This window comes from Schistocerca americana, chromosome 2 (assembly GCF_021461395.2).
Source record: "Schistocerca americana isolate TAMUIC-IGC-003095 chromosome 2, iqSchAmer2.1, whole genome shotgun sequence".
NCBI lineage: Eukaryota > Metazoa > Arthropoda > Insecta > Orthoptera > Acrididae > Schistocerca > Schistocerca americana.
This window is the reverse complement of record NC_060120.1, coordinates 714288004-714309875: the sequence shown is the minus strand read 5'-3', so window position 1 is coordinate 714309875 and position 21872 is coordinate 714288004. Positions and strand designations below refer to the sequence as shown.

General features: G+C 40.2%; 1 protein-coding gene across 1 annotated transcript in view; it reads right to left on the bottom strand.

Annotated features, from left to right (window-relative positions):
- LOC124595780 (26S proteasome regulatory subunit 7) overlaps positions 1-19821 on the bottom strand; it is a 53731-nt gene extending 33910 nt beyond the window's left edge. Inside the window, exons 1-3 of the mRNA XM_047134666.1 lie at positions 19665-19821; positions 18888-18925; positions 5339-5512 (exon numbers count right to left, since the gene is read on the bottom strand). Of these exons, the coding sequence (XP_046990622.1) occupies positions 5339-5512; positions 18888-18925; positions 19665-19737 (285 nt within the window). The 5' untranslated portion in view covers positions 19738-19821. The remainder of the gene's footprint in view (positions 1-5338; positions 5513-18887; positions 18926-19664) is intronic.
- Between the last annotated feature and the right edge of the window lie 2051 nt (positions 19822-21872).

The following is a 21872-nucleotide window of genomic DNA, read 5'->3' as shown; positions in this document are numbered from 1 at the left end:
GCGGGGTAGGTGAGCAATTTTTTTTTTAATTTTTTTTTTTTTTTTAAATACTAAATCCTGCTTATTCCTAACGATTAACCATTTTGCTTTAAATGTGTACAATTCCTTGTGTCATGCCATGACCACAAACAAAGCACAAGGCCACACAAGTGAAAAATAAATTCCATATATGCGAAGTCTCACGCACTGCTATAAGTGAGTACCCAAACACCGGGTTTCTCAGCTAGTCCTATAACATGATTTACACAGACTATAATAAAACTGACTATGGTAAGATAAAATGCACTAACTGATCTCAAATAATATGAAATGACTTGAGTCCCAAGTTAAAGAATCGAAACCCAAAAATCCATTACCAACTAGCCATATGAAAATGTATAAATATCAACACATATAAACACTTTAGGTAATTACTACATTTGCTATGGACTTCTTAAAAAGAAAGGCAACAATAAACAATTGTTTGTACTTTCTTTTTGTAATGTACACACTTCAATAAAAGTTTGGAATATCACACAGTTTACTACAATGACTTCTTATATAAGATACACCCATTGAGGTTTGTACGATACCTTATTAACACAATAATAATTCCTTCTGAAAACAAGAATAATTTATGTTACTTACAAAAAAAATCATTACAAAACAAAGCAAGCTGTCTCCTAAACAAACATTTTGAAAACAGAAGCAGTGAAAATCCCTCTCTCATAAAGACGATTATCAGTGTTCAGTAGTATGTCCTCCCCACACACAGATGAGGTTCCATTCTGTGAGGCTTGCTCTGGATGAGACCATCAAGGTCCCACTCCTCTATGGCAGCTTAAGCGAGATCATGACGACTGTCAGGTGGATTCAAATGCTCCGCAATGGCCACCTTCAACAGGTCCCATGCATGCTCAATTGCATTCATGTTGGGGACTGTGGTGGCCAATGAATTCAGTTGATGTTGCACCTTTGAAGGTACCAAGACACAGTGCGGTCTTGTATTGTCATTGACTAGGATGAAGTTGTCACCAACATCACGTCTTTAGGGCCTTACTGTCATTTGTAGGACCTCTTTGAGGTATTGGTGACCAGCTAAATTGTCGTACATGGGAACTTAATGGGAACTTAGGGATCCACTGTCCCATCATTATTGCTCTCCAGAACATTACACTTCCACCTGCAAACAGATGGACTGTATTGGTGTTCCTGGTGTCATTTAGTTGTCCTCTAAACGCTAACATATCTAGTGTTTGGTCGCAAACCAGTCCTGGTCTCATCAGCATACATGACATTACTCCATTCTGCTATGGTCTCATGTTGATCTGCAGGACCCTAGGTCCTTCGATTCCGTCGGTTCCATTTGCTTAGTGCCAAACTTCTCATTGGCCTTCTGAAATGATGCACTGTTTGGTCTGAGATACAAATATCCCTGTTGTCCCAGAGAAGACATTTCCAATATTTATAGCAGTTGATGCTGGGCACCTGCAAGCTGACAGTTGGAGGAAATGATCCTGCATTGGTGTTATCATAGGAGGATGACCACTGCGAGGTCTATCATTACATTTACCATCTCTCTGTACTTTCTCCACATCTTAGACATACCACGTTGAGTGTCATGTAACCGACTGGCAAAATCTTGCTGTGTATGACCTGCTGGGTGTGAAACCACTATCTCGACTCTTATCGAAGTGTTGCATGCCTCTATGTGGCATGTTACTGCAGTGCCGAACACTAACAAAGTGAATGAAGCTGTTGTTGATATTGAACTGCTCGCTGTGTGCCGCTGTGGCAGCAGTATGTTTACATGACAGGGAAACTGCCACAAAGCATGCCAGTAGTAAACACCATCCAGTATATGGGCTCTAACTGGATAATGCATGAAGTGCCCAGGTCAATGAGACCTCTAGTATTTTAGACTATATTTTACGATAGTACTCCAATTTTTTGTTGAGCGATGTATATTCCAAAGATGATTTTGCATGAATAGATTGATATAAGATAGTATTTCCTTTGCTACATGCTGTTATACATAGTTCTTCATTCTTGTTCAGTACAAGTATGGAATGCGAGCTATGTGTGTGTTGAGTTAGCATGGAGGTTCATCTAATTGTATTATGAAGTGAAATGCAATTACTAAAAATATATCTATTTGACAACAGAAACTCAACCAGTGCTCATATTATTTAAGAAAACAAAGCCCAGCATTCCCTAGATCAGTATGCGAAGTTGCATTTCAGTATCTAACACCGACATGGATTACAAGCCTACAACTTTCAACAGCGAAGAATAATAATAGATAAGTACTATGAAACTGCTGAAATAAATTCTACCATTGTTACCTCTCTCGACAGTGTGTCACTATCTCAGCATGCCAAGTTCTGTGAAACTGTGACCAGCTGCCCAAATTTAAATTTACTTCAAAATGAATGAATCGACTAGGGTTATAAGAGGGTGGTGACAGACTTTATTCCTCACCTTTTTTATAGTACTTTTTAATTTTGCGCTTTCTCAATCTACTTAAATTTTAACACTTTTGCTACATTTTATACCAAATGTTCATAAAATCTTCAGTTTTACCATAATCCAAGTCTACTTCTACATAACACAGAACATCACACAATGCCTTCTCCAATTCTACATCAATATTTGATAGCAAAACTCTTCTTCAACTGTGTGTAATTGCTTCCTTGTTTCAGTGATCCACTAGAAACAATAATCCTTTCTCTCTATCAGGTATCAGCTATACAGCAGTTATATTTAAAATTCTAGATGTACAACTCAAACTTCCTTGGATTCAGGATTTCATTAACTAGTTTGGAATACCCTTTAAATGTGTAAAACGCCCTCCATAGAGACTCAGATCCTTTATGTATGTTTCACTACATAATTTTTAATATAAACTGTAACATCTGAAACAAATGAGATGCTTTTCTTAACAGAAAATGATATTGACGAAAGAACAGGCATGCAGACAAAATGACAACAAATATTTTCACATCTATGTCAAAAGTATCATCACACTGAATGAGCTGCTATGAAGAACAACTTAAACCCAGATTTTGAAATGGTTATGTGCCTTTTTATAATACTAATTTCTCCCAGGCCCTTTATAAAATGCCTATCTGTTTCAAGAGAAGACACATACCAAAATCTTTCTTGATACTTTTGAATGCGTCTGTGCTTTGGGAGAATACAAATACACCAACTTTAATGTGTTAAGAACTTTCTTGATACTTTAGCATTAAAGTAACACAGGTAAATATGCAGAAATTAATGTTTGTCAGAAGAGAGCAAAGTCTGATATCAAAGCGATTACTTTGTACATGTGAAAGATATACGGTAATTAATATTATTTACAGCACATATATTAAAAATTGATGCACAAGATGCAATTCAAAATTCAAAGTACTCAGTGAAAAGACAAAAACTGTTGAAAATAGAGCAATTACTAAAGAAGTCAGAAGTTCATATATATATTTTTTCCTACACAATTGCCATATTATTCCCAACACTTCTGGTATAGTCAGCAGTTTCTTCAAAGCTTTGGCATAAATTTCTATCATGTAATATTTTAGCCAGTTTGCACAGAGTTTTGCAGTTTATACCTTTAATCAAAATGGTTTGAGGCAAGCCAGTTTCTGAGATGTTAGAAAAGATGAAAGTCACTAGGTATGAGAAAAAGCACTCTAAGGGCGAGTATACAAATCCCCCGTTGAAATTTTTTAATTGTGGGCACTATTGTCCCATAGTGCAAACAGTTTTTGACTGCTTATTGTTTCAGTCACAGTTCTCAACAAAGCTGCCCAGGAAACTTCTGGAACTTCTCGAGAAAGGTGATTTATCAATACTAAAGAATTTAGGAGTAAGAGACCACTCACCTAATAGCTATGACCAGCAACCAGCTGTCCACAAGAATGAATACTCATTGCCAAAACTTTGGCCAGGAACAAAGGTGACCACCCAGTAGCACAACACAATGCTGAGCATGACATGCATGGTTTCAATGTCCGCTTCACAACCCACACCATCTGTTTCTTTCTCTCCAGTACAAGCTTTTCTGAGCTACATAGTGGGGAGTTATCCTTATAACACATCCTTTGTTCCTGTACTACTACTGGCCTCAATCTCTGCTAACTCACTGTCCCCACACCCTCCAACCAATACTTCCCTACCTTTGTTTGTCTTGTGCCCTGTCACACCTTCCCAATTCATGCCTCCATGTAATCTTCTTTGAGTGCTGCACCATTCCTGGTTTATGTTTGTCACCTGCTTAACCCATGCATCTACCACCCCTCTCTCCCGCATCACTAGCCTGCACACCTGCGTCCTTCCTCTGCCCCTCTAGTTGTCTGTCACCAATACCCCACCCTTCCTGCCTCCCCCCCCCCCCCCCCACTAATGAACACACACGACGATAACCCTTTCCCCATTAAATAAAATGGTTCAAATGGCTCTGAGCACTATGGGACTTAACTTCTGAGGTCATCAGTCCCCTAGAACTACTTAAACCTAACTAACCTAACGACAAAACACACATCCACCCCCGAGGCAGGATTCGATCCTGCGACCGTAGCGGTCACACGGTTCCAGACTGTAGCGCCTAGAACCGCTCAGCCACTTTGACCGGCTTTTCCCCATTAAACCTGCCAAACTGCTAGCCAAGTGGACGCATGTGAGCGCGCGCGCTCGCTATTATATCCACCTGTGTGGCTTATTTCAAAGGTTAAGTGTCAGACTACACATCCTGAAGGATTGAGATTCTATTCCCAGTTGGACCTAGGATTCTTCTTTTTCACAGATCACTTCTGTCACATCTGGCAATAATTTGACAATGTAAAAATTGCCAAGTTCAAACATCAGAGGCAGGGTATATAGAACCATACGCAGTAAAGCACTTCTGCGATCTAACCAACCTTCAGGTTGAGGGTGGCATTATGTGTATTTAAAAATCTAATCCCTGATTGAACCTCACAAGACTGGCCAGAATGGTTGAAACTCACACATTCTGAAACAGTCTTGCAGAATCAAGCAATAATGAACAAGAAAGATATATTCATAACTTACTACGCTCAAATGAACTTATCACTACTGCTAATCACACTTCCTACACAATCAATTCCTAGTTTCAAACTTCTCACAATAACCATCTAAAAGTTTCTGACCAAGTATTCACTTTTGAGAATACAATAATGTACTTGTTCGAGACTTTAAGAAATGAAAGTGAAGGAAACAAGTAAAAATGAGACAAATCAAACAACAAAAAACAAAGAATGTGGAACATGGTAGGAAATATACTTCAATCCCAGAACTCCGTTACAAATGTAGATTTAGAGCTTAAAAGCAATTCACACACCTGCAATGGCTGTTCATTCTGCAACGTCTGTTTATCAGCTGCTAAGTCCCACAATGCTGGAGCTGCTAAACCTGTGTCAGATTCTTTTATTCCTGTCAGCTCATTGACACGTTTAATTATGGTCTGGATGTCATCTTCTACTGCTTTTATAGTTTTTGTATACTGTCCCTGGCCCTGAAATACAAAAAAGGATTCTCAGACAAATAACAACTGGTAAGCCTTTGCTGACAAAAAACCAATGCAAGAATAATTTTAAGCAGATCAAAATGGAGGAAAACTGACTGGTCAGCTAAGTTGAAAAGGACAATGAATCCTCCCACTACACATCGTAAAATATCGTACCTAATACTTTATCAGGAATCTAGATAACCCATAAAACATTAAAACCACTTATCTAAATACAGGGCAAGCCATTAACTAGACAAATTGCTGCCTTTTTTTGTGAATACGAAACATAATCCATCAAAATGTGGTACACCAAAAGACTGTGCCAGAACTACATTTCTCTACGGTGAGGTACGATTACCACAGAGCAAAGAATATACAACACAACCATAGTACCATCATGACTGCCAACAACGCTGATACAATTTTTTGGGCACACAATGTATCAAGTCTTTGGCACCCATACCAAACAGTGGTGAGAGAAGTTTTCTTAAAATGACTGACTGTTTAAAGAGACCCTCTTGTTGCTGTGGTTTTTGGTCCAAAGACTGATTTGATGCAGTCCTCCATGCAACTCTATCCTGTACAAGCCTCTTTATCTCAGAATAACTACTGTAACCTACAGCCTTCTGAATCTGCTTACTATATTCATCTCTTAGTCTTCCTCTATGATTTTTGCCCCTCATACTTCCCTCCAGTACGAAATTGGTGGCCCTTTGATACATCAGACTGTGCCCTATCAACAGATCCCTTCTTCTGGTCAGGTTGCACCACAAATTTCTTTTATCTCTGATTCCATCTGTCTTCTTTGACCCGCAACAAAATGGTACTGTGGTGTGTGACGTCACTATGGCACAGAGTTTCTGAGTTGGTTGTATTTGTAGATGTGTTGTATTTGATGGTGCCCTCTGGTGGCGGATGTGGACATGCCGAGTTTAATGTGTGGTATTGAGTTAGTTGGAGTTTTGGTTGTCATTGTACTAATATCGTTTCGAGTTTAGTAGTTGGTGCGGTAACATGGGTTATGGAAGTGTTGAGTGAGTTAGTAGGGTTTTTTCTTGTTTGTATGTTTGGCATTTTTGTTAGGTCTGATTAGTTTGGTATTTGCTTTGTGGAAAGAAGTCTAATTTTTTTAATTGCATTTTTTGTTAGGTATGGATATTATAGTGAAGCTCAAAGTATATCATTACATTCTGAGACGTGAGATGATATGATGTCTGTCATACAGTTTCCGCAGATGTCTAGTTTTATTGGTTAATATGTTAGGTGGCAACAACATGAGGTTGATGATAGTTCTGGCAGCTCAGACCAGGGACATGTACATGTGACGTTGTCGGCCTGAGAGTGTGCATGCGTGTGGTGGCCAACCTAGGTGGTATTGTCAGAGGATTTTGTTGGTAAGAAATTTTTGTTTTGATTTTACTCTAGTAACTGTGATGTTTTGTGTGTTGTATATTTATGGTATGTTGATTGCGTTTTAATTGATGTAGTGAATGTAGAGTACTGGGTTTTTGAGTAGTAGGTTTTTTGGTTCCACCTTTTGGGGTTGTAGCTCCCTGCCGCCGTTTGATAAGCAGCAGCCAGCAGCAAGTCTCACTCTTAGCTCACTTACTTGTATTATAGTTTAATTCTTAACTTCTTTGTGTGTTTTTGGGTACTTCCATAGTTTAATTCACAAATCTCGGGTGTATTATAGTATTTGAGAGTTGTAGCATCGCATTTTAGTACCCGTATAGTGTAAATTCGTGTAGTTGTCAGTCATCTGTTTTGAATGGCTTGAGATAAAAAGAGAGGAAAAAAATGTTAGGGATGGATAGGGACAGTGCCTGTTGTGTACGGTTTCAGGGGGAATTGACCACCGTCCGTAAACAGCTGGAAGCTGTGTTAGTCGTGATCTACAAGCTCCAGGCTATTGCCTTGGGCCACAGTGACAATGGGACACCCGAGGCGAGTGCTTTGGCACCTCTGGAACCTGTAGAATTTGCCAGGAATCTCTGATGCCACTGCGCCCTCTGATTCGGACATCCCTGCCAGACGGTGATAGGCAAACCGTGGCGGGGTCGCGAATCCCTGGGCGGAAGGCAAAAGTTGGTGCTGGCCGCAAGGCTGTACCCTTACACCTCTGTAACTGGCTTGAGGTACTGCCCACTGCTGAAACTACTTCTCAGCCAGCAAGGGCAGCCTCACCTGTTGCAGCAGTGGCCGGTCCTTCCTGAGAGGTCCAGACAAGTGCAGAGGGTGGGATTGCTTGTCATTGGGAGCTCCAATGTTAGGCGTGTGATGGAGCCCCTTAGGGACATGGCAGCTAAGGACGGGAAGAAAGCCAATGTGCACTCCATGTGCATACCGGGGGGGAGTCACCCAAGATGTGGAAAGGGTCCTTCCGGATGCCATGAAGGCTACAGGATGCAGCCACCTGCAGGTGGTGGCTTATGTCGGCACTAATGACATGTGTCGCTATGGATCAGAAGAGAATCTCTCTAGTATCCGGCAGCTATCTGAGTTGGTGAAGACTGCCAGTCTTGCTAGTGTGATGAAGGCAGAACTCACCATCTGCAGCATCGTCGACAGGACCGATTGTGGACCCTTGGTACAGAGCTGAGTGGAGAGAGTGAATCAGAAGCTCAGATGGTTCTGCGACCATGTAGGCTGCAGATTCCTCAACTTGCGTCATAGGGTGGTGGGGTTTCGGGTTCTACTAAATAGGTGTCCACTACACAAAGGAGGTGGTTATACAGGTAGCAGGGGCTGTGTGGGGTGGACTGAGTGGTTTTTTTTTAGGTTGGAAAGTCTCGGGAAAGATCAAAAAGGGCTCCAGTCTCAAAGGGTACAGGGCAAAGAATCGACAAAGCAATAGTCGGTATTATAGTTGTAAATTGTCGTAGCTGTGCTGGAAAAGTACCAGAGCTTCAAGCACTGGTAGGAAGAACTTAAGCTGAAATTGTTATAGGAAAGGAAAGCTGGCTACAGCCAGAGATAAAATTTGCTGAAATTTTTACAGAGGCACAAACCGTGTTCAGAAAGGATAGATTAAATAAAGTAGGCAGTGGTGTGTTTGTGCCTGTTGCTGGTAGTTTATCTTGTATCGAAGTTGAAATACATAGTTCCTGCAAATTACTATGGGTAGAGGTTAAACTCAACAAATAATAATTGGCTGTGCCTACCAAACCCCATCTCAGATGATATAATAGTTGAACGGTTCAAAGAAAACTTTAATATCATTACAAATAAATACCCCACTCATACATTTATAACTGGTGGATATTTCAATCTACCCTCGATTTGTTGGTGAAAATATATGTTCAAAGCTGGTGGAAGACAGTAAACATCTTCCGAAATTGTACTAAATGCTTTCTCTGAGAATTACTTCGAACAATTAGTTCATGAGCCCCCACGAATTGTAAATAGTTGCGAAAACACACTTGACCTCTCAGTCACAAATAATCCTGATCTAATAGAGGGCATCATGACAAACACTAGTATTAATGAACACAAGGTCATTTTAGCGAGGTTTAAAATCAGATCAATCAAAACCACTAAAAATAAACGCAAAATATATCTATTTAAAACAGCAGATAATTCTGCTTGATGCCTTCCTAAGAGCGAGTCTCCATTCCTTGCAAGCTAATTATGTAAGTGTAGACCAGATAAGGCCCAAATTCAAAGATACAGTATCGACAGCAATAGGTAGATTCATACCACGTAAGTTAATGAGAGACAGGACTGATCCACCATGGTACACAAAACACGCCAGAACAGCGTTGCAGAAGCAATGAGAAAAGCATGCCAAATTCAGAAGGACGCAAAATCCCAAGACTGGCTATGTTTCACGGAAGTTCGAAATTTAGTGCGGACGTCAATGCGAGATGCTTTTAATAGTTTCCACAATGAAATATTTTCTCAAAATATGGCAGAAAACCCAAAGAGATTCTGGTCATATGTAAAGTACATCAGCGGCAAAAAGCAGTCAATACCGTCACTGCGCGATAGCGATGGAAATGTTAATGATGATGGTGTCACTAAAGCGGAGTTACTAAATACAGTTTTCCGAAATTCCTTCAGGAAAGAAGACAAAGTAAATACTCCAGAATTTGAAACCAGAACAGCTGTTAGCATGAGTGACATAAAAGTAGGTATCTTAGGTGTTGCGAAACAAATCACTTAAGAAAGGCAAGTCTTCCAGCCCAGATGGTATACCGATCAGGTTCCAGACACAATAGCGCCTTTCTTGGCAATCATATACAACCGCACACTTTATGAAAGGTCTGTTCCTAAAGACTGGAAAGCAGCACAGGTCAAACCAATATTCAAGAAAGGAAATAGGAGTAACCCACTGAATTACAGACCCATATCACTGACAATTTGGAGTAGGGTTTTGGAGCAAATTCTGCATTCAAACATTATGAATCACCTTGAAGAATATGACTTATTGATACATAACCAACACGGATTCAGAAAATATCATTCTTGGGCAATCTTTATTCCCATGAAGTAATGAGTGCTGATGACAAGCGACCTCAGATCAATTCCATATTCCTAGATTTCCAGAAGGTTTTTGATACCGTTCCTCAGAAGCAGCTATTAATCAAATTGCATGCATATGGAGTATCATCTCAGTTGTGTGACTGGATTTGCGATTTCCTCTCAGAGAGGTCACAGTTCGTAGTGATGGACGGTAAATCATCAAGTAGAACAGTAGTGATATCTGGCGTTCCACAAGGTAGTGTCATAGGCCCTCTGCTGTTACTGATTTATGAAAATGATCTAGGTGATAATCTGAACAGCCCCCTTAGATTGATTGCAGACGATGCTGTAATTTACCGTCTAGTAAAATCATCAAATGATTGATTCCAATTACAAAATGACCTAGAGAGAATTTCTGTACGGTGCAAAAACTGCCAATTGGCATAAAACAAACAAACCTAAGGGCTGTCAATTCAACTAAATACCTAGGAATTACAATTATGAGCAACTTAAATTGGAAAGACCACACAGATAATATTGTGGGGAAAGCAAAACAAAGACTGCACTTTGTTGGCAGAACACTTAGAAGATGCGACAAACCCACTAAAGAGACAGCCTACATTACACTTGTCCGTCCTCTGTTGGAATATACTGCGCGGTGTGGGATCCTTACCATGTAGGATTGACGGAGGACATCGAAAAAGTGCAAAGAAGGGCAGCTCGTTTCGCATTATCGCGCAAGAGGGGTGAGAGTATCACTGATATGATACGCTAGTCGGGGTGGCAGTCACTGAAACAAAGGTGGTTTTCTTTGCGGCGAGATCTATTTACGAAATTTCAATCACCAACTTTATCTTCTGAATGCGAAAATATCTTGCTGACACCCACCTACATAGGGATAAATGATCATCAGAATAAAATAAGAGAAATCAGACCTCGAACAGGAAGATCTAGGTGTTCCTTTTTCCCCACACGCCATACGAGAGTGGAATGCTAGAGAAGTAGTATGAAAATGGTTCAATGAACACTGTGCCAGGCACTTAAGTGTGAATTGGAGAGTAGCCATGTAGATATAGGTGTCAGTTTGTTGGTATACCTGTGGCTGAGCTATGTTCAAGATAAATACCCGACTCCACTTTTTGGGGTTGTAAGTGTTTGCTTTTTGGTATCGGTAGCTGCATTTCAGTATACTTCCCATTCCTGCGATTTTGTTGGTGTAGTGGAATGCTGAAATTTAATTTTTTTATATTATTTGTTTTGGGGTGGTGCAGTGTTTTGTAATTGTTGTATATTTAGCTTGTCCCTGCCATAAATCCCCAATTTTCCGCAGTTGACAATTAGTTTCATTTTTTGTCATTTTTATTTTTGTTCACATTTGTTGCATGTTTATGTAGTGACATCATTGTCATCATTTTGTATACAATGGAAGTAGCCATTTCTGCCATACTGATGACGTCTTAGGTCAAAGCAGACAGGTGGAATCTGACACTTCTGTAACACCATCACCTCTTCATTAGTTATGTGATCTATCCCATCTAATCTTCAGCATTCATCTGTAGCACCATATTTCAAAAGCTTTCATTTTCTTCTGTCTAAGCTATGTTTTACTTCCACACACATTTACACTCAATACAAATAAAGGGTGTATCAAAAAGAATCATCTGATTTGGCACATCCATATTTCTGAAACTAACAAACATACAATGAATTTTGTTTTTTAATGAACGGAAAACTCAAAGTTTTCTTTTTTTCGTACCTTTTCATAAGTGTTCAATACGCCCTCCTTGAGATGTACGACATATGTCAATGTAGTATTCTAACTGTTCCCACACTGCAGCAAGCATGTCTTAAGTTACAGCTTCCGCACCTGCTGTTATGCGATGTCTCAGTTCATTCATTGTTGTAGGAAATGTAGGCACATAAACTGAGTCTTTTGTAAACCCCCCACAAGAAATAGTCACACACAGTCAGGTCCGGTGACCTTGGAGGCCAGTAATGGAAGGTTGAATCATTTGGTCACTAATCCTTTGATTTAAAAATTCCCACACTTCCAGATGGGAGTGTGGTGGTGCCCCATCATGTTGGTAAATGAAATCGTTCGAGTCAGTCTCTAACTGTGAGAAAAGAAAGTTCTCAAGCATATAGAGATATGTGCTTCCTGAAACAGTGTTCTTGGCAGAGAAAAATAGACCACATGCCTTTTACTGTGGAACTGCAAAACACATTAAATTTTGGAGAGTCATGTTGTACAACTACATGTAGTTGTTCCATACCCCATAGCCTCACATTATAACAGTTCATCTTTCCATTTAAATTGAATGTTGCCTCGTGACTAAAAAGTAAGCACGGAAAAAAACTGTCATCCTCCACCTTTCCAAGAACAAAATTAGAAAACTGCACACATATTATTGTTTGTCACCTTCACGAAGAGCTTGCAGTAGCTGAATTTTGCATGGTATCACATGTAAATGTCAACGCAACACACGTCTGTTGGACATCGGGGGCACATTGAGCTGTCGAGCTGGGATGTCTGTGTCAGACACTCTGAGATGGCCCAGCGATTTGCCTTACACAAACAACCTGTTTCTCTGAATTGTTCATCCCATCGTCTAATGCTCTGTGTCAATGATCCACACCATACCGAGTACGAAAGTCACGCTGTACAGCTATTTACAACCAGCACAACGCAAAATGTAGAACACAAAATGCTTTCGGTTGTCCCCACACCAGTTTTACTAGAACTGAAGTGGGTGCACACTGCTGCTACCTAGTAGGAACCATTTAAAACTGAATAATTTGCTCTTTTCAACAGCACATTGTTCACGCACATATCTCAAATAACATAATAGTAGTGACCTTTTTTAATCGGATGATTCTTTTGACGCATCCCGTACTTTCAGAAAAGGCTTCCTAACTCTTAAATCTGTATATGATGTTAAATTTTTCTTTTTCCGAAACACTTTTCTTGCCACTGCTAGTCTATATTTTATATCCGCTACTTCAGCCATTGTCAGTTGTTTTGCTGCCCATATAGCAAAACGCTTTTACTACTTTTAAGTGTCATTTTCTAATTTAATTCCCTCAGCATTACGTGATTTAATTCAACTACATTCCATTACCCTTGTTTTGCTTTTGTTGGTGTTCACCTTATATCCTCCTTTCAAGACACTGTTCATTCCCTTCAACTGATCTTCCAAGCCCTTTGCTGTCTGACAGAATTACAATGTCATCGTCAGCAAACCTAAAAGTTTTTATTTCTTCCCCCTGAACAATTCCTACTCCACATTTTTCTTTGGTTTCCTTTATTGCTTCGTCAATGTACAGATTTAATAACACCAGGGATTGGGTACAACCCTGCTTCACTGCCTTCTCAACTGCTGCTTCCCTTTCATGTTCCTCTACTAGTAACTGTGTCTCCTATCTGTACAAGTTGTAAATAGCCCTCCCTCCCTGTATTTTACCCCTGCTACCTAACAGAAACCCTGTACTGGAATAAAATATATAACATTTCCCTTGAAGTTCTTTTGCATAGACTTGTGGCCTTACACACAAACCTACACAAAACTTCGTGAAGCTAAATATGTGGCTGTGACGGAACTTGTGCCAGTCACTACGATGGGGTAAAGTAATCCTCACATGTCTTCAAATAGGGTACAGTCAATTACTGCATGCCTTTACACTCAGGGGGAGGGTCTTTCATGTGTGATACCTGTTGCATGCCATCTTAATAGAGTGCATTTTATATTCTGATCAGACGGCAGCAGCAGACGTAAGTGGGCAGCCGACTTCTGTTTCAGGTAATGGTGAGTTTAGTGTTGCAAAGCTTTTAAAATTTTGTGAACTTTCTGAACTGCTGTCCAAGGTCTTCAGATGGAGGTAAATTGTAAACCATACATTGAACTGTCCCCTAATCGCAGCCTGATCATGACGACTTCATCCTGTCCACATGATTGGTCCGCTGCAGCTACACAGTTGGTTTCACTAACTGCAGCTTGCTGTCTCTCAGTCTGGTTAGGTTCTGTTGGAAGGTGAATCTGGTTGAGAGTTTGTGAAGCCAATGAATATGGAAAAAGGTAAGAGAATGATTTGTAGTGTAGTCTGGTGCCTAAGATGCACAATATTTGACACACTTTTCATTACACAAAATAAAACTAAGTTGTAAATTCAGGAGACTTAAACCTGATAATGAATATATATCTGACTACTATTTTTATGCCCACCTGTGCACATAAACTACAAAAAATGCAAGTGGAGTCCACTATGCAAGTTTTATCCCTCAGTCCTTGCCACTCATCATCCAACAGTTACACGGCTTTCTGACTCAGCGGTACGATGATAGCCTGCAGGTAAACTGTGCACTGTCACAATGGGTTCCCTGCAGGCCTCCTTAGCTGCTAGTTTATTTCACTTTCCCGAACTGTTACATCTCTTAGAACCTTGCAAAATGCTACCCACTTCTCCTGCTGTTCAAGGACGGGTAATTTGTCCTGTAGTAACTGGATAATTTTGTCTATTGGATACATCTGCTGCAGTGGTTAGCAGGCACAAAGTGAATCAGAGCAGGTGAGAATTTTTTGGCTTTGGTGTCACTTTGTTTGCTGCTATATCTTCAGGTTTGCAAACAGCTAACCGCTAAAAAATGTAAATTGCTTAGGGAGCTGACACCAGAAGACCGTTGTGGAAGACTAATATTAATAAAAGCTATCTATAACATTAAGCAGCACAAAGTAAGGACTGAATTGACCTCATTATTGAAACAGAACTGTTAGTTATGCATGAAAGATATACCAAGAATTAAGAGAAAAAAAAGACACGAAAATTCTCTATAACTGGAGGTGAATGTGTGTTCACGATGCAGTACACTTGAGCAGTATTCAAAAATTGTTCACACTAGTGTTCTACATTCGACATTACAGAAGTATCCGATTCCACCCGTTGCTTTGACCCATGACATCAATATGGCAGTAACTGCTACTTCCAGTGTATTCAAAGTGACAATGCCGTCACTACATACACAATAATGTCTCACTCCGGAAATAAATGAAACTAACAGGACAATGGCGAAAAATTCAGGGTTTAGGGCAGCGACAAGCTATATATATCACACCGCACCATCCCGAAACAAATATAAAAAAAATTAAATTTTAACATTCCCTACACCAGCAAAACCACAGGAATTTCAAATTTCCCTTGCACTATATAGCTCAACCGCATCTATTTATACCAAAAAAATCAACACCCACAACTCCAAAAAGTGGAACCAAAATCACAACAACTCTAAAACCCAGCCGACCTACCACAAATATACAACATACAAATAAACCATAATTACTACAGAATAAAACCAAAACAAAAATCACTTACCAAAGCCTCCGGCAATATCAGCTATGTTGATCCCCCCCCCCCCCACCACACACACACACACACACACACACACACACACACACACACACACACACACACCAGCACCACATATAGATCCAAGCTGCCAGAACTCTCGTCAAACTTTTATTGTTGCCACAAACGTGACACCTAACATATTCAGCAATAAGACCGAACATCTGCAGAAACTGTATGTCTGACATAATAAAATCACCCATCTCAGAATGTAATGATACACTCATGAATGTCACTGTCATATCCATACCTAGCAAAAAAGCAAATAAAAAATTGGAACTCTTTCCCCACAACAAACATCAAACTAATCAGACCTCACAAAAACATCAAACATATAAACGAGAACCCACCGAAAACACTTCCACAATCCACATTACAGCAGCAACTACCTAAACTCAAAACCATGTTAACATGATGACAACCAAAACTAACATGAACCCAATACCACACGTTTAACTCACATCCACCACCAGAGGACATGATCACATACAACAACATGACCTCTACAAACACAACCAACTCAAAAAACACTGTGCCATAGTGACATCACACACCACACCACCATTATGTCATGGGTCAGAGCAGACAGGCGGAATCTGACACTTCCATTGACTTCATATGTGCACCACACTTTCTTAAAATTCTGTCAAACCGAAGTCAACCATTCAACCTTCCCTACTACTGTCATCATGTCCCATTTCATATCACTTTGCAACATTATGTCTAGATGTATGTCTAGATATTTAACTGACTGTTGAGCATTACACTATTACTGCTGTATGTGAATATATACAAGACCATTTTTCCTACTTATCTGCATTAAGATACATTTTTATACAGTTAGCGTAAGCTGCAATTCATCACACAAACTACATCCACATCACCTTGTATCCTCTTACAGTCAATGACAACTTCCTATAGGCTACAATACAGCATCATCAGCAAACAGCTGTAGTTGCTGCTCATCCGGCCTGTCAGATCATTTATGTACAGGGCTATTACAAATGATTGAAGCGATTTCATAAATTCACTGTAGCTCCATTCATTGACATATGGTCACGACACACTACAGATACGTAGAAAAACTCAAAGTTTTGTTCGGCTGAAGCCGCACTTCAGGTTTCTGCCGCCAGAGCGCTCGAGAGCGCAGTGAGACAAAATGGCGACAGGAGCCGAGAAAGTGTATGTCGTGCTTGAAATGCACTCACATCAGTCAGTCATAACAGTGCAACGACACTTCAGGACGAAGTTCAACAAAGATCCACCAACTGCTAACTCCATTCGGCGATGGTATGCGCAGTTTAAAGCTTCTGGATGCATCTGTAAGGAGAAATCAATGGGTCGGCCTGCAGTGAGCGAAGAAACGGTTGAACGCGTGCGGGCAAGTTTCACATGTAGCCCGCGGAAGTCGACGAATAAAGCAAGCAGGGGGCTAAACGTACCACGGCCGACGGTTCGGAAAATCTTACGGAAAAGGCTAAAGCAGAAGCCTTACCATTTACAATTGCTACAAGCCCTGACACCCGATGACAAAGTCAAACGCTTTGAATTTTCGGCGCGGTTGCAACAGCTCATGGAAGAGGATGCATTCAGTGCGAAACTTGTTTTCAGTGATGAAGCAACATTTTTTCTTAATGGTGAAGTGAACAGACACAGTGTGCGAATCTGGGCGGTAGAGAATCCTCACGCATTCGTGCAGCAAATTCGCAATTCACCAAAAGTTAACGTGTTTTGTGCAATCTCACGGTTTAAAGTTTAAGGCCCCTTTTTCTTCTGCGAAAAAAACGTTACAGGACACGTGTATCTGGACATGCTGGAAAATTGGCTCATGCCACAACTGGAGACCGACAGCGCCGACTTCATCTTTCAATAGGATGGTGCTCCACCGCACTTCCATCATGATGTTCGGCATTTCTTAAACAGGAGATTGGAAAACCGATGGATCGGTCGTGGTGGAGATCATGATCAGCAATTCACGTCATGGCCTCCACGCTCTCCCGACTTAACCCCATGCGATTTCTTTCTGTGGGGTTGTGTGAAAGATTCAGTGTTTAAACCTCCTCTACCAAGACACGTGCCAGAACTGCGAGTTCGCATCAATGATGCTTTCGAACTCATTGATGGGGACATGCTGCGCCGAGTGTGGGAGGAACTTGATAATCGGCTTGATGTCTGCCGAATCACTAAAGGGGCACATATCGAACATTTGTGAATGCCTCAAAAAACTTTTTTGAGTTTTTGTATGTGTGTGCAAAGCATTGTGAAAATATCTCAAATAATGAAGTTATTGTAGAGCTGTGAAATCGCTTCAATCATTTGTAATAATCCTGTATATCTCTCCTACCTGCTTCACATGGTCCTCCCCGCCCAAGTATGACACCTATTTGATGTTCACCATTTCTCTGATGGCTCTATATAAATTTGTCCATATCCAGCCCACTAACTATGAACAGTACCTTAAGTTTGATAGCTACAATATCTCCATACTAAAACATCCCTCTCATATTGTCTGGCTATCTACGGACAGCACTTCTGAAGTGTCGGACAATCCCTTGCCCAATATAGTGAAGGTCTTCTTAAAGCTTTCACAGAAATGTATTACCCTCCAAACAGTCCACTAGATGATCATCTGACATACATACAGTTTGTTCCATAAGAGTGGTATGCTGCCACCCACTCAATCTACAAAAAATTCCTATTGCATATGAATGCCACTACGCCAATCTCCTTGGCACATGGATCATATCCCTGTGTAGGATCCAGGTGCAAGAACTGTTCCATGCAACCACCCAGTATATCCTATACCTATATCATGACAGGTATATCCTACCATATCAGTGACAGGGCTACCTATGAAAGCAGTCACATCATACACTAGCTCTGACGTATCTTCTACATAGTATGTTTTATGTAAGCATGACTGCCCACAAACAATCCATACTAATGAATGGCCACCACCAAGCAGATCAGAGTTGACTACACAGCAAAGAAGTCGCTGCTGAATGTAAGGTACTCTACTCCAATGGCTGCTTCAGAATCTGTGTCATCTGGATCCTCCCCCTAAACAGTTGCCTCTCTGAATTACGTTGATGGAAACATGCTCAAAAAACAACCATGAATTTCACAATTCTCATGGTATCAGTCTCTAATATCCCCCCGTCTCACAATCACACTCAGCCCTCAGAAGCCATATGTATAAGTAATTCGTGCACAACTAGCATATAGAATAACAGCTGTAATTTACTGTTATTCTGAGACTTTATTTACTCTGATCACTCATAACAATCACAACACACACATCAGATATCAACAGCAAAGTTGACACTGTAAGCTTAAGCAAATACCAAGCGTCTTATTGACATACAACTCCCAGTCAAAATAAACTTTTTTAAGGCAGGTTTTTCAGCTGCATGACTAGTAAAAAGGTGTTACTTATAATAATTAGGTACCTAAAAATCACATAATTTTATATAAATGGCTCATACACAACCAAATTTTATGACATAAAAATTTTGGTACTTACATATGTCTTCAGAAGTGCTATATCACCTTCATCCAGAGCTGCAACAGAAGACTTTTCTGTAGTTTCAAGTCCACTGCAATCTTTCGTATTTTATAATCTTTAGTAGTTAATATTCATAATTTATTCAGTCAATGATCATTTGAAAATGATGTATGATTTCACACACACACACGCGCGCTTGTTTAATGAAGACAGGACAAGTGGTCAGCAATGGTTTTGTTGAAAGAACCATCCTGGCATTTATCGGAATTGCAGAAACCTTAAATCAGAACGGCTCAACAGATGCATTATCACATTCGTGTATACCCGAAGCACAATTCTTAAATTTACACATCCCTGAAACAAGTTGGCTTAATAACACGAAAAACAATTAACTAATATTCATTTTCTAGTAACAACTCGTGACTCCTGTTGTCTTGAATGGCCTTATGATGCTTAAAAGCACGGTAAAGGCTATTACTTAAGGTGTATAAACTATGGTAAAGCAGCATGTCCAGTCAGTGAAGAACCCAACTGCTCAAAATCTAAGCCTCTTGGCTTGCAGCCTTGCTTTTGAAACTTTACGGTATTTTTGTACTTTTGCGCACAGAGCTTGTAAAAAATGATCAGAAACATCATAAACTGAACGAAAACCAACCATACATAAACTGATCACGGATTCTTCTTCAACTTCACACTGCTTCAAAATGTCACGGAACACCAACAGAGAAAGAGAGAAATCTTACTGACAATCGTCCATTTATTAAATTACACCCAACGTATGAAAGCTACACCAACCTTTAATCTCTTTCTCTTCTTCTTTTTCCTCTTTCTTCACCTTTCGCATGTCATCTCCAAGAAAATCTGGCATTATCCCTGTTTAATTCTAACCTCAACGAACACAACAAAATGACAATCCACTTCCAATACACACAGCTACACTCAAAGATGCTATACCTCAAAATCGGAAATGGGCAAAGCTCCTAACACATGGTAGTGCACACGGTAGAGCACTTCCGTTGCGCCAAAATGTAGTGGAGTTCGTTTTTCCGCCGGTTTGCGGATTGCCGTTATTTGCGCATGCAAACCGCATATACACTGAGTTTAGAAACATTTTTCTTTTTGCAGTAATGTTCCCTACTATGTCCGCAATATGTCTGTATCTACGTTCGTTGCTCGTGTCCCCATCTACAGCAGCGGCAAAAGTTTCACCACGTGTATGCGCATCGTCTCCACACCGAAGCTGGCAACAAACATTTCACGTTGTGTTGAAGTATTGTGTACTACGCTAACTTCACGGAAGAGAATGAATTAATTACATGTGGCGCTGCAGTAAGGCCAGTTCACACTTGCTGTCACGTCACCTGAAAACATTCCATAAAGCCTTTCAAATGGTGGCTTTGTCACATGCCACGTCGTTGTCATGGTTTCTCGCAACTCCTTGGTTTCTAGAGAGAGAAGGTTTGACGGTGTCGTCGCCCAGTAGCATCAGAAGTTAACCTACTTTCGCCGCATTCACTCGTATTATAGCAGTAGATCAGATATCTGAAAGCGGAAGGTTACTTATGTTTTACAATAAAAGAACAGAGCTTACACTTACACTGTACATAAATAAGCACATAAGTTGATGAACAACTACCATTAAACAACATTTTAAGTTAAAATGTTATCTCTGTTGAAACAGAAAAATTCAGTTATTTCTGACGTGATCAGTTATGCAAAAAAAGTAATGGATAAGATAACAAAGCCCTATTTACTCACTTATAAACATTGTTTCATGTGTCTGTATGTATATATTTTCGCTAGGAAATAAATGTTGGTATTCTGAAATGTGGTTTCACTTATTAGTACTTTATCACACGAACTCATCAAGTACAATAGCGATTTTGATCGAGATAAACTTACGCTTCAATGTTCTTCTTTGGTATACCACTGTAAGAGTGTGCAGACAGCATCAGCTAAATGAAAAATCCGTACAATACGGACGTTTATTTATATACGAAAGCCGACTTAGGATTTTCCCCTCGTGTGAGACCGCTTGTTCAAGATCGAGTGTGTTATCATAATGCAAGAGCCATGAATTGTCTCGCCACATTTTCTCACAGGCACCACAATACGTCCTGACCGTACCATCGATTAACAGTTTGTCCTTGTGGCACGAATTCATGGAAGCTAATCCTTCAAATTCAAAGAAAACTATCAACATCGGTTTAAGATTTGACCTGACCTGGCAAGCTTTTTTTGGTCTTGGAGAACCTATCCTGATCCATTGTGAAGACTGAAACTTGCTCTCAACGTCATACTTGTATACCTACCTCTCATCACCAGTTATGATTCTCTCAAGAAACATCTCGTTCTCATTGGCGAATCCAAAGCTCTTCACAGACTGCGAGGTGAAGGTCTTCCTGGTATTGACTCATGAGCCTTGGGACGAACTTGGCGGCAACACTATGCATTCCAAGATAATGTGTCAGGATTTCATGACATGATCCAACTGAATTGTTACATTCTTCTGCAATCTCTCGGACAGTCAGTATTCGAAAGGCAAGCACATCTTCGTTCACGTTCCTGACATGAGCGTCGTTGGTAGCCATCAGCGGGCTTCATGAATGATGGTGAGCTTTAACTTCCGTGTGGCCATTTTTAAACCATGTGAGCCATTTGTAACACCCAGTATGGCTTAAGCACCCATTAACACAGGCTTCCTGCATCTTTTGGTGTGCGAAATTTATGATGAAAAGTGTTTTGATCAGTTTTCAAACTTAAAAAAGAAATCATGGCCACTGATGATGGAAAATCTGAACCAAGCTAGAAAAAATGGTGCAAGCATGTTGAGTTGTCTAGCAGCAAAGAGCAGTTTAGTGAATTAATTAAAATTGCTCATTTTTTCTTTGAAGTGCCAGCATATAACGCGCGTGCTGAGATGTTGTTCTCCTTAATACAACCAAAGTGGATAAAGGAGTGAAATAGGCTGACAGTTTAATGTGTAAAATTTTATTTGCGCCA